We start from the raw sequence: 17321 nt of genomic DNA, 5'->3' as shown, positions 1-17321 counted from the left end.
AATTAAGAAATTCGAATGAAAATCAAATACATGATTATGTGTGAATATGTTGCGTATTATATGAATAAGTGTTATTTTTTTAATGTGCTGTGTGTGGAAGTCCTTTACTAACTGAACTGACATTTTAAAATAGTTAGACATCTTAAACTTCTTCTAAACAAACGACATAATAGACTCTGATACCTATCGCGTGTCTACACTAGGTACATAACTATGCCAGATACTTACGGCTTTCTCTGAACCAAAGGTTTCCTTTGGCAGAATTAATTTTTGTATTTCTAAGATGTATTTAAGAAGTGGAGCCACCCAAATTTTTGATGTAATTTTATTTGGGAGCTCTCAATAAGTGGTACATCAAATGTATTATGGCCGAACATAGGGTATTTTCCTACTATTCAAATCAGTTACTTTTTTAGAACTGTCAAAACGATTTGCTAATATGGAATTCATATGAAAACTTACATCGTGACGTCACGGTCAACTCACTTACTTTTTATATTTCTATCCGATTTATTAAGAACTTGTGTTTAAAAATAACTACTATCTGTGTTTTTCTAATAATTATCTGGTGCTTTATTTCATGCATGGTGTAAAATAATTTATTTTAGATACAGTATAATACCCTATTGTCACTACTTACACATGACAAGGTCACACATGAGTGTTATGAATTAAATGTGTGTTTTTTATAACTTTATAAGTGCTATGAGTGTTTAGGTATGTAAAACGTAGACGTAAACGTTGAGAAATGTAGGTAAGATATATGTATACGTAAATATAAAAATTAAATGAACCAAACAGTAAGTGCAATTCGAATTCTGTTCATTTATATACATACATATTTATTAATACAGAGCTAGTTAAGTAGGTACTATACATAGGTAGTACGTACCTAACGTGTTAGGTATTGTCGGTATTGATATAATGGATAATGTATAAATTGAAAAATTAAAATATATTAGGGAATTTGAATTATTCATAGTTGTAACTTGTAATTATGAACTTTCGTTTTATTTTGTGTCACGTAAGTACTTTAAATATTTTGTCAACGCAATTAATAAAGCAAATCCCGGTGGACAAAGGACTTCAATATTTAGCGTGTGCGTCTCTTGTAGTCACATAAATGTTGTTTCGTGTGTTTGTTGTGTTGTGTGTGGTTGCGTGTGCGGTGCGTGTGTGTGTGAGTCAGTACCGTGCTCGAGTCGCGCGGCGGCCGGCGGCGCCCCTCTACCTAGACAGACCTAGCTTGAACAGAAGGGAAAAAAAGAAAGGAATACGCCAGTTACGCATCAGTCATTTCTTCCAAAAAGTTCAATATGTTGTACTGCGAACATAATGTAGCATGCAACACTTACGGCAGCTAATGTTTGCGACATTACGGAAGCAATATCAAACGGTATCACCGCCCGAGCCTCGGTCAATAATTAAAAAAAAGTTAAACCATAAACAAAAGTAGCATTGTTTTTACGCTGACAGAGACTTGGGCGCAACGTGGCAACAACAATCAACATCAAATGAAAATTCAATAGTAGGCAAGTAGCGAATGATCCAATATTTTAAAAACAATCAAATGAATATTATTAATCATGGACTGCTTAAGCCACAGGACAGTTTAAGTCAATTACTTTGTACTAATATAAACAATTAAAAATCATTAATTTATTTTGAACTAAAGAATAATCTGGGAAAACCTTTACAAAGGTATTCCCATAATGTTCATTTATTAGCCATTATGTACATATTGATACTGTTCCAACTTAAATACAAGTACACATATAAATAATAATAATTAGTACATTAGTGTACACAAAGCGACTTATAAAGCTGGTGTAATAGATAACTAGCTTTATACAGAACGAATATATTCTATAGTTAAGTACGAACCACATTGACAGCAATTTGATAAATATACACCATGTTAATTTAAAGCAATGTTATGCTAAGTTAGTTTATTGTAAATTTGTAGGCGGTTTGCATTATTAGAACAAGATATTTCATTAATGTGTTAGTTTCAATGACGCCATCTTGTTTAATTTCGACTTCACATAGTCTGTTTTTACCATTAAAAAAATACTACGATATTTATTAAGTGTTATTTACACGTTCATTTATCGAAATCAACTAACAAACCACAAACAAGAGTCCAACTTTTTTTTAATCCGACATGTGTCGTCTCAAAATGGCGGCATAACCTATAAGCGCAAGCCCTCGCTCCCTCGCCGCTGGGTTTACCTTGCGTGTGGTGCCGCGTGCAGTGCTGCGGGCCCGTGTCCAGCGCCGGCGGCGTGTACGTGAAGTTGTGCGGCTCGGACGCCTTGCCGCCCGACCGGACGAACAGCTGCACGGACACGGACTCGGTGATGTCCGGGCGGATGTACGGCGGCACGCAACACACTAGGTGTGTCTACAAGGACAATTTAATTATTGAAACACATTTATATAATTCAAAACTACTTCGCATACAGGGTATGGTGTTCAGTATGGATTAAACGACGGCCAATGATATACCTTAACAGCTTCCAGTTTGACCCCCATTTATGGGTATGGATTTTCGCTTAACTAAATGGGGGTCAAATCGGTAGCTCGTTGGCTTTCGTTTGCTTCGTACTGAACACGATACCGTGTATCGTACATTTTCTCGCCGATAACCGATAATCTACGTATTTTCCCAAATATGAGAACTAATCACATTTTAATTTACTTATCCGCTATTGATTATCTGTCTACATATTGTGGGTCGATTTGGTGTGGTTGTTAATGTGTTTTAAAGCGTCGGTTAATATTTACAATTTAAATTTCAGTTTACGAATGATACCTAAGCTGCTCTCAAATATTTTGTTGACGCACTCAAATCAGGATTTAGATATGTAGTAGATTTAGTTATACATATGGTAAAACATTTATTTGAGAGTGGTTTCTGACTAGGATTGAGTTCTATCAGTGAAAGGTAATCACGACTGGTCAACCTGCTAGGAGATTTGTTCAAGTACCGTCAACCGGAGTGAGTAGGAATGGCTGGGGTGAATAGTGACAAAACATAAAATGTGATTTACCTGTCCATAAAATATACAACTAAACCTATTACAAATTAAAACTTATACCTAAACACACTCGATCAATTAATAAATTAACTCAAAATTAAACTAAATTAAAACTAAGCTAAATAAAGCCACAACCGATAACTCAATCAAACAACCCGTCCCGCGCCCTTCCAGATGCAAAGGTGCCCATCACGCTCGCCGCGTTGCCACGCTGGACCGCGATAGACAGCCTCTGCATCAGGAATGACCCGGAACGAGGGTCATGACCTCCCTCCCTCAAACGTTGCCCCAATTCACTCAAAAAAATTTTGGCCTCGGCACACCAACACCCGGACGTCTCCACTGCCAAAGGGACAAAAAGATATTTTGTTAGCAGGGCCGAGTACTTATCGCGCTTCCGAAGCGCCGCTAACTCAGCCGCCGCTCCTGCCGCCCGGACCGTCCGGCCCATGTGCGAGGCGGCAAACGTGCTGACACATGTGGCATCCCAAAGTAGACACTTACCCTTCTCCCATGGAATAAGTGTCAGCCCGTCAGGTCTTTTGCCATCGGACCGGCTCAGGCCTGGAGGTTCCAACATGCACGGCACATTCGCAGACAAAGGAGCCCTCCTCACAATGTCATTTAGGGCATGGTGGCGTGGAAACCTCCCCACACACCGACAACAACTCAACGCATGATGGCCGTTACTCTCAACCATAGTGCCGCAGATGCATATGTGAGGTTCGCAAACATCGCAGCCCAGGCGAAGAGCAACAGCCACCCGCATGGAGTTGTTGTCGAGAAGGGTACCCATGTGTGGAGAGGGCAGAGCATGCAACCAAGCCCCAGCCTCAGGCCTAGACACTGCCAAAAGCCTAGCCTTGTCCGCACCAACAGCGCCTTCCAGTAGGCCGTCAAAAACTCGCCTCACATCTATGTCATCCCATAACCGTTGACGGTCGAGTTTATCCGGCATCGGCACATTCGGGTTGAGAGTCCTCCAGGCAGCCACAGCATCAGACGCAAAAGGGATTGTCGGCCTGTCACCATTCACGGATAAAATTTTAGTGACTAGGCCCACAACTCCCTCTGACGATGCCAAGAACGCCGGTAGACTGACATCCCGTGCCCGCCTTATGCCCAAACCACCGTTTCGTATGGGCAAGGACGCCAGAACCCACTGATCCGGATTGAGGGAGACATTCAGCAAACGCTCCACCGACTCCTTCAACACATAGTCGAAGGAGTCAATATGAACAGGGTACAACCAAGCTGGTACGGTGCGCAGAAAGTAAATGATTTTAGGGACGGCAAAACATACCCGCAGAAGAACCAGAGCTACATGGGCCGGAAGATCCCCCAATCTCTCCGCAGCCATCAGGAGGAGCTGCCTTCTCTCTTCAAAGGCCTCAGGAATCGCCTCCGAACAAATTGGAGAACCTAAAAGAGCGAAAGACTGAGCTGACACCTCCTTGAGTCCAGGAAGCAAATGGCTAAAAGTAGCGAAAGAATCACGGGCCTCGGCACTGCAGGGGAAAAACTCGCACTTTTTAGGGTTAACCTCCAGACCTAGAACCTGAAAACGTGGTAGAAGAGTAAGCAGATCCCGCTGCACATCCTCTGGCTTACCCCCGAGGGTACCATCATCGAGGTACCAAATGTTCAACGGGGACGTAAGCCCAGAAATTGCTTTCTGTATAGCAAGGCTGAAGACCAAAGGGCCTAGAGGATCACCCTGCTGCGCTCCTACCTGGGAAAGGACAAGGGAGCCATTGTAAAAAAGATTTGAAGGGGAGGAATAAACTTGAAAAAGGAAGGGATAGAGAGAAGGCACTTTCTCCCTGACCTCCGACAACAAAACATCACGCTCTACCGAGTTGAATGCGTTTTTGACATCTAGTTTAACTATAACACAATCCTTGTTCCTCGAATCCTCCGTAAATGCTCGAGTCGCGTGTATGGCAGCCTCGCAACCCAATGTAGTGCCAAATCCTAGTTGGCAAGGTCGCAAATACGCCGCCATCTCCTCTCGCACCGCCCGACACCCAAGCTTAGCCACCAATCGGCGAAATGTGCTGCCAATTGCGATTGGTCTTACCCCGCCGTCCTTTTTGGATAGCGCGCACAACGACGCCCCATAAATATAGGGGCAAACTTCGGGGTTTGACTGTCCGCTTAGCAAAAAGTTACATAACTTTGCCAGCCCTTCCAGTAACCGACAACCGCTATCACCCGCAGAGGCAGACACAAGCTCCTTCAAATGTACTGGACGCATTCCGTCCACGCCGGCAGCCGAACTGTTGTTAAACGACGCAAGTGCCTGCGCCACGTCCTCTGGGCTGACTGTCAAGGCAGTGAACGACCAGTCTGGCTCCTGAGGGAAGACCAAAGGCCGAGACGGGGCCGGATGCTTCGACTGCAAGATCGAAAGAGTCTCGGCGCTCGACGGCGCCACCCCATCGTCTGACATAAGCACCCGCACTGCCCCTGTGAGGTTACCTTCGAATACTTTACACTCGACCGTCTTAAGAACCGTGGGCAGTCTCGACGCTCCCGTCTCCGCAAATTCCTCAAAAACACAGGGGGCACACGCAGACTCGACATCGCTTAACTTTGGTGGTTAAATTGCCCGTACCTATTGTTCCCGGCACCTTAAAAGCGGAATAGGCAAACGATAACAACTGAAACCACTCAGCTCTGCCATTGGCAGTAATACATTTGTCAATAATATTACATAATTTCCCTGCTGCTAAATTCCGCGCCCCTCTAGGGATGTGCCGCAAAACACGAACAGAACGCTTTAAAGTGGCCAGATCAGCCAAACCCAGACTAGAACCGTCCGTATCAGCCGGCTGAGAAGTAGATGGCGCGGGACAAGGGGACGCCCGGGACACACTCTTGTGCTTGAGTCCTATATGTACTTTTAAGCCATGAGCGGAAAATCATTTACCTGTCAATTTCTTAAACTTTAAGACTTAAAGAATAGTCACACAAATTATATCATACGATTGAAAATAATAGTCGATTTTGTATGATACAATTTGTGTTGGATTTTTAAAGAAATTGTCAGGTAAATCACATTTTAAGTTTTGTCACTATTCACCCCAGCCCTCCCTACTCACCCCGGTTGACGGTACTTGAAAAAACCTCCCAGCAGGCCCACTAGAGAGTTAACAGACTTGTACAGTCACCACACGGGATTATTATGTCATTTAGGGTTCTTGCTAAATTGGAAATTCTGTAGCGTAAGTATTGAAGAACCAATTTAGCTAGGGCCCTAAATGGCGCAACAATCGCGGAGCGTGGTGGTACACAGTAAAGTTACCTGTTGAAGGAACTCCTTGTCGGGAACGACTTCATCCTCCCACACGCTTCGCCCGTCCTGACGATGGCAGAACACGACTCTTGTCTCCTTGAGGAAGTTCTTCCCCAACAGGTACAGTTCCAGGCCTCCCGTCGCCGGACACGACACTAAAGACTTTCGACACACTTCCGGTACGCCGGGGGGTTGTGCTGAAAAAATAATTGATGTTAGCAACGTATCGATTTATAAAAAGTTTAATTTAGAAGTAATTAATTCTGCGTCAGAATGTATATATTCTGATGGAACTGATGTGATACAATTAGCGATAGCTGCTATCAAAGTCCTGACATTTAATTACAACACTGACAAGAACTCTAGAAACTTTTAGATATTTGCAATCTTGTTTGGCTCTTCAGTCGCACCATGGCGGTAAATTTCTGTACGGAATATGATGACGTTTTGCAGTCTTAGCCGCCCTCGGCACCAGGCCATGTAGTAAAAAGTACCAGGCTTCATTTTTTTATCACGATTGGCGGCCCCTAATATCTGATCGCCCTAGGCCCGGGCCTACTGGGCCTTAGGGCAAATTCGCCATTGACTCTTACTATGTAGGTTACTTACTTACTAGTTTGGCACGATGAATCGAAATGAGTCTTGGCCTCCAACACAAGAGCACGCCATTTTACCCGGTCCTGCGCGGATTCACTTTAGTGCGAATCATTTATTTCAATTTCAATGCATTCTTGATTGGGTATCAAGTGGGTAGAGAGTAGCGGGTTTGTACTCACTGCATATGATCTGCGTGGAGCAGACTTGCAGCGTCTCGGTCTGTCCGTCCGCGTTGACGATCTCGGTCCGGAACACCATCCGGCAGCGGGTGGACTTCTTCTTGCCCCGCGACACGTGCGCCGCCGGCCCGCCCAGCTCGCCGAACCGGTGCTCCACGTCCACGTTACGCTCCTGCCAGACAAACATCACACATTATTGTTACCGATTAATTAGTTATCGCTATGGGTTTAGTCTAAGTCCTGACCTCATGGTAAAGCGTCGGATACATCTAACTGGCGCGCAACTTTATGTTTGTTATGTTATATAACAAACAATGAATAGTCTATTGGTTTATAAGAATAAAAACCAATAGAATATTCATTGTTTGTTATATTCTGTTATCAGAAGAAAAACCAATAGAATATTCATTGTTTGTTATATTCTGTTATGAATATAACAAACAATGAATATTCTATTGGTTTTTCTTCTTATATCAACAACAGTTAAGTAACTGTTTATTTCCTACATTTGCTTTCGTAGTCACAGGTTAACAAATACCTATTATGAAAAGTAGGTAAGTACGAACTTTTTATGGAATGTTAGAAATCCAAGATGTTCGCAAAATTTTGTTTTAACTGTCCTTTTTGCCATCTGTATTTCTAATTCTGTACGATGTACAATAGATAGGTACCGTAAATTGAGGTTACATTGATCGTCGATTTTTAAACCATAAGGAGTTGGTCTCTGGCCACTTTTATCATGTATTTCTGTTAAGCCAAACACATCATAAAATTCTTAAGTACGCGTTCAAAAATCAACTGCCTATTCCTCAAAAATCGATGATCAGGTTCACGAATCAAAGTAACCACAGTATACGGTATATAATTTGCATCTGATGAACAATTGAACATAGCAACGTAACAATTTGTCATTGTTAACATCAACAATAGCATACACAACAAAATTACTTAGGTACTTACTTAAATAATTAGTTAACACAATATTATATAAGGTATAACTTTAACCAAGAGATTAGCGACAGTGGATCATGTGTTGCGAGCCAAGCGTAATTGGGCGATAACGTATCGGCGGCCATCACCTCAATCTCGCAGCTTCTTAGCTCAGGTCACCAGTGCGAAATGCGAATCAAAGCTCAATTTATCCGTTAGCAGAAATATTGGCAGAAACTGCTTAGGCATAACTAGCTTAAGCACTTTACTGTAACTGCATTATGAAAGCCTTTACCATTTTATTCTAGCGAACTATTCGTCTGGTTAGTTAGTAAGTTAGTTAGGTTAGATTTAAGAACTTAGTTAAGAATTAGCTTTAGGATTTTTTCCGGTTGGGGACTGAAAATCAGCGGTCTCGCTGAGTCTCATCCATTTTGCTGCACAAATATTTGTAAATTCTACCTGTTTTTTTTACTGTACTTGCAATTCGTTGTATTTTTTTTGTGTCGGTAAATAAATATATTTTTATTTATTTATTTTATTTATAAATAAATAAATAAATAAATAAATAAATAAATCAAAAGTTAACGTCGCTTTAAAGATTACCCCTTAAAAAGTTAACAGAGGTAATTTCCTTGAAAATTATTGTAAATATCTATACTTATTTACAATAATTCAGCGCCACTAGTACAGTTAACTAAAGGAAATAGGTAATTAGGTACTATAATACGATAATTCGACGACGTTTCACCAGCTATTAGTAACCATTGACATGTTCGTAGAAGCAATAACCCAGACTCCACGATCAGCAGCGATATGGTCGGTCTGTTGTCACCCCAGACTAGCCTATCTCCTGTTTATAAAACAAACACACCCCACTCACGTGAACTTTTGCCGCAGATTCGTGGGCATTGTGTAATGTTTTGACGATAGTGGACAGGTCACTGGTCAGTCGCAAATCTTATCGAAAAGCATAAAAAAATCTCTCTTACGTCCTGGTTCTTTAGTTAGATAGCTTGGATTGGTAATATAAAAGTTCAATGTCAAGATGTCAACGAGTTACTCGTATGATGAAACAAGTAAATTCTACCACTTATACTTACTAAATAAATGCGCAGAATTTGTAGTAAAACATATAGGTAAAAACACAAAAATTCGCGTATTCCCAGAGATAAGACCTAGCTATAGATCGATTTTTCGCCCCCGAAAACCCCCGTATAGTAAACTCCATGGAAATTGTTAAAGCCGTGAGATCCCAGAAATATCATGAAAGTAAAGACTCATGACATGATACCAGTAAATAAGAATCACCAAATTGTCTCTTGTGCATTCGAAAGTTAAGGGTATTGCAGCCTTATTTCCTTGGTTGTTACCTTAATTACATATAGTCCGACAAGAAATTGTGGAAAAAACCGGGCAAGTGCGAGTCGGACTCGCGCACGAAGGGTTCCGTACCATAATGCAAAAAAAAAAACGGAAAAAAATGCAAAAAGAAAACGGTCACCCATCCAAGTACTGACCACGCTCGACGTTGCTTAACTTTGGTCAAAAATCACGTTTGCTGTATGGGAGCCCCACTTAAATCTTTATTTTATTCTGTTTTTAGTATTTGTTGTTATAGCGGCAACAGAAATACATCATCTGTGAAAATTTCAACTGTCTAGCTATCACGGTTCGTGAGATACAGCCTGGTGACAGACAGACGGACGGACGGACGGACGGACGGACAGCGAAGTCTTAGTAATAGGGTCCCGTTTTACCCTTTGGGTACGGAACCCTAATAAATGAGGGCGCCGGCGCTACTTCCTACGAAACTGTCACATTTTTGACGTAAAATGCTTAAACATGGCAACAATTTAGTATGGAAACTGGGTCAAGCAGATCTTGTCAGTAGAAAAAGGCGACAAATTTGCAAAATGTAGGCGCGAAAGTATATCGTCCCATAGAAAATTTGAATTTCGCGCCTTTTTCTACTGACAAGATTTGCTTGACCATCTATAGTTCCATTTTATTTAATTTCTACTATTTTATGTCGCACTATAGGCGTAAACCTATCCTATCCGGTGGTTCTCGTGTTAATATCAATTCTAGAAGTTCAAACTAGCAACATTGCACTTGGCCAATGACGATACACCGTTTGATCAGTGTTGATAAGTTTTGAAATACCATTTTTAATACAGTTGCTCAAAAAGTGCTACTTTACGTAGCTGTTTAGCGTGCGGAAAGTTGGTTATCTCGAACTAGTGCTTTTCACTTTTCCAATTTTTTTAAATTTATACTCGTTCCAATTCACGACTACTTATTGATGAGTGTTAATATTAGTTTCCATTATACGTCGTAATCAACATAAAAACCTACTGTTAATGTAAGAATACGAAAAATATACATATTTCATATTTTATAACACGTTTATTTTTTAATATTGAATATTGAAAATTCCGTTCTTAATAACTTGTCTGAATGGAACGGAATAGCTGCCAATCGCCTGTCAAAGAAGAGGCGTTTTTCTTAAGCGAAGGCAACATTCGATATTGTTTTTATAAATATACGATACACAAATAATCGTAAACAACGATCCTTAGGTAATAATAATACAATGTTTTATATTTACAATTGTTTATGACTTATAGACATTTGAAAAAAAAAACTTTCATTGAAGTGGGTTCAATAGTCGAATAAAAGCTAAAAAAACACCTCTTCATAATGTCAAAAATTGTCACTGCAAAAGAGCGACGACTTTGTTTTCCAATCTTAAGTTTTCAAAAAGTTGCTTATAAAATGAGTGAATCAGAGTTTGAAATTGATTTTTAACACCGCCAGACATTTGTGAGAAGGCTGCAATTGCAAATGAGAGTGCTTTGCCTGAAAAATCTAAAAATAAGTAAGTTTAGAATTCCTTAGGTACTTGTTGTTTTTCTTATTTTTTCGCAACTGTATTAAAAAACGTCGTTCGATACACGTGCGGAAATGTCATTCTTCACTCGCCCCGAGTCTTGCCACTCGCCTGCGGCTCGTGGCAAGATATCTCGGTACTCGTGTAGTAATGACATACCTTCCGCACTAGCATCGAAATGTACTATTTTATGTTGACTAGTGTTAGTTAAGTTAGTTTTATCATGACGTTATGATCAAGTTGAAGACGTCTTGAAGTAGGTATGGAAAACGAGAAAATGGCGATATTGACGGTGAAATAGTTCATGTACGTTATTTAGTTACTGTATAATCAATGTTTTGATAATATGTAAGTACCTATGTAATCAAACGGTACATTTTTTTTTTCATTTTGTAAATTGTAACACAAATAATCTTTGAGCTTTTGTATTTTAATTATCTTTTCCATTTTTTTGTGTCAAATTTATTGTGATAATCTTTTCTGTTCTTCTAGATCTTTTTAACTAGATTTTGTTACTTATAAAATTCAACATGTGTCATCCCTATTCAATAAGGCCCATGCCCATGAGAATTATACTTCCACAAATATTCCCAAAGAACTAATTATAAACATACACATGTACCAATCGCCCACACTGTTAACTGACAGTTCGTAAACCTTATTACAAAAGGCATAAGGTCTATCAATGGGCAGTTACGAGTGTTGCTGTTTGTACGATGAAAACGCGTTAAAACAGTATATGTGCGCGTTCACCTCACGATAGTGTCGCTATACATCAAGCCGATATTAATTGATTCCCTTTGTTGCATCTGCCAATCAAACGGCGAACGACCCCGATAGCTTTAAACTATCATATTTGAATAACTTGATTTATTGTTTAGTGGAAATTTCGCAGCTACAATTGATTTTAGTAGCTACAAGCAAGCATGGTAACATGGAGAAAGTGGATGGGTGTCAAGTTGTCGACAGGTGAGGTGAATGCTTACATACACACACAGATACAATTCAATTTCAATTATTTATTTAATTAAGGGGCTGTCCATAAATTACGTCATCGATTTTTGACCCCCCCCCCCCCTATAATCATCCAAAAATCATGCTTCAAATGACCCCATTTCCTCCTACTTCATGCTACCGTCATCCGATGTCCAGACCCCCCCCCCCTAATTTGAAATGACGTAATTTATGAATAGCCCCTAAGGAGATAGGAGAGGAGGATACATAGAGTATATACTAATTGCAAAAAGGCCGTGAGTGAACGAATGAGTGAATGTGATTTAAGTGCACGATATTTAAGCTAAACTACCCAAAGAAGCTATGTATGAGCCAAACTAAAAATGATGAAGACGGCGAGAAGGGAACTTCATTTCACTTTCTGGGGTATTTTACTACCATCCTAACTTTTTCCGGGTTTAATCCGGGTTGTATCCTAAAGGAGCTCTGGGTTTAGCAAGCTAAACCCAAGATTTTGCGCAGGCCTATTTTACGAATGTGACTGCCATCTGGCCTTCCCACCCAGAAGAGAATAAGGCCTTTTAACTTTCCTAACTCTTCTATGCTAAGCCGGTCTTCAACTCTTCACATAGTGTGATAACCGCGTAGCATTCACACTTTACATTCACACTGCACCTATATCCCGGATTAGGTACACAGTAACACACCCGAAAACGTGTATGCCGATAGCGCCGCGTTTTCGGAAACATAACACTGGACAGGGTGGAGGGTTTTAGTCCGTAGGCAGCTGGAGCAATCCCAAATGAGTCGGACATGCTGCCAAAACTGACAAATAAAAAAACAACGGGTTGCACTCCGTGAGTGCCGACAGAAGTGAAAACGCAATGACGCATATAATTGAGATTAACGCCATCTAGCGTTATTTCGTCGCATTACTTGAAACCCCTAAGCACATCACTGTTAGTACTCGAGTTATATGCGATACCAGTTAGAGGGAAACTCACTAGGTGGCATTTAAATCAATAAAGAAAAACTCATTGTAATAGTTTTTCGATCAGGTCACGTGTCCGTCTTACGTCTTTACGGTCACGTGACACCTGTTACGAGTTTAAAATTGTTTCCCCGTCACAAAAAGTGCACAGCGCCGCTAAAGAAGTTTTCACTTCAAAAAACCGCGTAGGTCACCTTGAGAATCCCGACGCAGTCGCAGGTGACCTGCCAGTTGCGCGCCGGCTCCAGGTCGATCTCGATCACCACGGTGCCGTCTTCCTTCCTCTCTTTACAGCTAGTGGAGTTTTTGCCTGACACGCGGCATGCTTGGTAGAACATGTGCGGCGCCACACGCCCCGTGTCCGTCCCGATGAATACCTGACGAGGGAATACTCAAATGTTACTAATGTACTATTAATAACGAGCACAGAATAAATAATATGTAGTACTTCCGTATAAAAATGACACTTCCTACAAAACCGAAGTTTGACAGCGATTCAGGGACGAACCATGCTGTCCTTTTCTAATGTATGACACTATCCCTTTCTGCTATTTAGGGTAGTCAAAATTCAACTAATTATCTTATCTATGGTTGTGCACGCAAAGGGACGTCAAGATTTAAATAAAATAAAAATCCAATGCAATGACAACCTTTTACAAATTCGGACGATGGCTTCCTTGTAATCTATAGTTGTGTGTGAAATTTCAGTGTTTAGGGAGGCGTGCATGAATTATAGGGGGCAGCATAGGAGCCGTTAGATTTTTGGCGCGAGGTGTAAATGTAATGTTTATGCTTCCGATGTAGCCCACAAGATGGCAGAACCTACAATGCATTAGAAAACGTACGAGAACTGTAGATGGTAGCACTTGCTTTGGAAAATGAAAATGAATAATTTATTGATAATGATAACAATTGTACATGTTAATATTTCCGAACGAAACGAATAAACGACCTATTCTTAAAAATTGTAATATAAAGTAATAGTCACCTGTAGCACCGCAGGCTTGTCGTAGCCCACCAACTTGACTACTGGAAATCCGTTCCCGGAGTTGTCCTTCACCGCACCTCGACTGCCCTCCGTTTGGTATCTGCCAAAAGAACATTACGTAAGTAGATACGACCAACAGACACCAATCTTATCTTATCACATTTCAATTTACCAATAATTTTTACGAAGACCAATGAATCAGAATCAAGTATTTTATGAATGAATTTATCTATGTGTATTTAGATTTTCTATTTTTATAGGTTAGCCAATGAATTTATATACTCTGGCAAATCTGATTGATGAGTTCTGCATACAAAAAAGACCCCTAACGAAGTGGACCGACGATCTGGTCGACATCGCATTATTGGAGAGGAGATACCTTCTGCACCTTCCCATGGGCATATTGGTCTCCGATCTCTTACGTAGACGGTAGACGTTGTACGCTGCGTAGCGTCACGTTGTATAAATAATGTTACCATTTTCCCATACAGTCAATGTAACGTTGTATGTAGATTGTAGAGCATCAGGAAATTAAGCCATATCTCCACTCACCTGGCTCTATGCTGCGTCTCTGGCTGGCACAGTATCTGCAGCTCCACCGTGCCGTCCCGCGACCGGCCCGTCAGCGGCGCGGCCAGCCCCGGCGCGCCCTGCGTCATCGCCACCAGCGCTCTTCTCCTCGCCAATGCCTGCGCCAGCTTCCCCCCAAACTTCCCTCCTAGCTTGCCCCCGAGTTTCCCCCCTAGCTTCCCCCCGGCGAGTTTCCCCCCGCCCGCGTATTTGCCCCCGCTGCCGAGCTTGCCGCACGACCGGTAGTCGGGGTAGTTTAGTCTTGTCTCTGTTTCGGTGCTGGGACTAGATATGCTGCAACTTGCTCGTATTCTGGAAGAGAGGAATTGTATTAGGTAATTCAATGTATTTTTTACATTAAAAAACAGTCAAATAATAACGATTTACGTTTAATAAAAACTATTTCTTACTTTTAATTAATTGTGAAAGTATACCTAAATGTAAGATTGAGAATGTATGTGGTCCGTCCTAATGTTATCACTTATCAGCTATCTGAAAGCTCAAAATAACAGCTATTACCACAAAAACACCAGTAACGCCCTTATCTTAACAGACAAAATGTTTAGAACATTTGTACAGTCGACTTCAAAAATATGTTTACACTTTTGCGCCTTACCACAGAATAATTAATAGTACTACCGTACAGAAAGGAAACTTCCTACAAAAACGAAGTTTGACAGCGGTTCAGGGTCGAATCATGCTGTCCCTTTCTAATATATGGCACTATCCCTTTCGGCTATTTAGGGTTGTCAAAAATCAAGTGATTATCTTATCTGTGGTCGTGCACGCAAAAGGAAGTCAAGTGGTGCCAACCCTAATAATTGCTCGGAGCAATGCTGAGCCGAGCGGAGCCGAGTTTGACCGAAGTCAGGAGTTTCGCACCCCTGGCCTTACCTACTCCTTTGTAATAAGACGGAAAATGTAAACATGTCTTTGACGTAGACTGTACAAAGTACATTGCTTAAAAACATTCTAAAGGATTTAATTAGAAAATATTTGCAGTCGAGCCACATTTTTATTTTTAAGATGGCCGTGCTTTTGTCATCATGGCTATTACTTCCTAACGTTCCTAATAATGTGACACGATCCACTACAGTGCAACTAACATATCAGTAGTTTTGTGTAGCAAAGAATGTCGGATGATTTATCATGATGATACCTACGTAATCAAGAATGATAGCTACTTAGCTGTCTACAAGCTATCGTTTGGATAATCGCAGGCGCTACGTACATGTAGATTATTGTAGATAATACTACAACAAGACGCTCGTTGCCGCGTCTGTAAGTATAGCGTCGGAGACATAAACATACGATACCTATGCGAGTAGTTTGATAACAATGTAGCTTACAGAATTTAGGCTAGTGCACCGAGTTCTCGTGTCTACGCAAATATGGATTAAATGAAAAAAAAAAAAAACGGGTTGCACTCCGGGAGTGCCGGCAGAAGTGAAAACTCAATGACATTGTATGCATTGTAATAATAACAGCGTGTTTTAATAACAAAACTTCAGTGAGACACAGACATATTAAATATATTAAAAACGGGTCACTCACGTATTTTAAATCGCGTAGCGTAATAGCGTGTTTTAAATCGACACGAGTTGCGAATTACCTATTCGCACGTGTATCATACAACGTTTTACAGTACATAAGGCCCTTTAAACTTTTGACTTCGCACGAAATGCTATTTTAGGCACTAGTGCGGGAAAATAGGACCATATGTACTGTAATAGTACATTTCGATGCTAGTGCGGAAGGTATGTCATTACTTCACGAGTACCGAGATATCTTGCCACGAGCCGCAGGCGAGTGGGAAGACTCGGGACGAGTGAAGAATGACATTTCCGCACGTGTATCGAACGACGTTTTTTAATACAGTTGCGAAAAAATAAGTAAAACATTGTTAATCGTACACTAAACAAAAGTGGTAACAGTGACAGCTCGCTTAGACGTCGTCTTTAAGTATATTATATCTATGGGCGTTTGGCAGCTATTCCGTTCCATTCAGACACCTTATTAAGAACGGAATTTTCAATATTCAATATTAAAAAATAAACGTGTTATAATGATGAAGAGGTAAGTATTAAAATATGAAATATGTATATTTTTCATATTCTTACATTAACAGTAGGTTTTTATGCTGATTACGACGTTTAAAGGAAACTAATATTAACACTCATCAATAAGTAGTCGTGAATTGGAACAAGTATAAATTTAAAAAAATTGGAAATGTAAAAAGCACTAGTTCGACATAACCAACTTTCCGCACGCTAAACAGCTACGTAAAGTAGCACTTTGTGAGCAACTGTATTAAAAAAGTAATTTTAAGTTAGAGTCACTCCGACTCCGACTTTCACGGAACAAAGTGTGTCTTATTTTCATAAAAAAAGGGAATTATGAAGGACATTCCCACACTTCGTCATTGTAAATGCCATGCAGAGTTAGTTTGATCCGACTATGAAAATTTGTGGCTTTCCATCAAATAAGGGTCCTTACGCTTCAAGTGCAATAAGGTTAATTCTTTCCATCTGAAAGTCCAACAGAAATTCTGAAAAGCCTTTATTGCACATGAAGCATAAGGACCCTTTTCTAACGGAAAGTCACATTTGATACAGCAGAATTTATTCTTGGATGAGTGCATAGTGAAGCTACATATATGCGCTGTAACGACAATCACATGCAGTGGACATGCATTTTTACACACATTGATAAGGTTAATAATCAATTAGTTGTTATTGCACGCGGAAGCGAGCCTTGACTGCGCTGTTAGCAACGATTTACTGTGTTACTATCTTGTGTTGATATATATTATAATAACATACAAATCGTACAACTAAAGATGGTTCAATATGAACCGAAAGGTGTAATCAATAAAGGTGA

The 17321-nt window shown here is 40.6% G+C and overlaps 1 protein-coding gene across 3 annotated transcripts in view; it reads right to left on the bottom strand.

The window, feature by feature from the left end:
• The window catches only part of LOC134790909 (uncharacterized), a 108955-nt gene that overhangs the window by 2388 nt on the left and 89246 nt on the right, over positions 1 to 17321 (bottom strand). For all 3 annotated transcript variants that reach the window (XM_063761906.1, XM_063761908.1, XM_063761907.1), the window contains 6 exons: positions 14424 to 14753; positions 13872 to 13971; positions 13078 to 13260; positions 7116 to 7287; positions 6349 to 6536; positions 2233 to 2404 (listed from right to left, as the gene is read on the bottom strand). In XM_063761906.1, coding sequence (XP_063617976.1) covers positions 2233 to 2404; positions 6349 to 6536; positions 7116 to 7287; positions 13078 to 13260; positions 13872 to 13971; positions 14424 to 14753 — 1145 coding nt within the window. The remainder of the gene's footprint in view (positions 1 to 2232; positions 2405 to 6348; positions 6537 to 7115; positions 7288 to 13077; positions 13261 to 13871; positions 13972 to 14423; positions 14754 to 17321) is intronic.

This window comes from Cydia splendana, chromosome 5 (genome assembly GCF_910591565.1).
Source record: "Cydia splendana chromosome 5, ilCydSple1.2, whole genome shotgun sequence".
NCBI classification, from domain to species: Eukaryota; Metazoa; Arthropoda; class Insecta; order Lepidoptera; family Tortricidae; genus Cydia; species Cydia splendana.
Note: the sequence above shows the minus strand (reverse complement) of the source record. Positions and strands in the feature narration are given on the sequence as shown.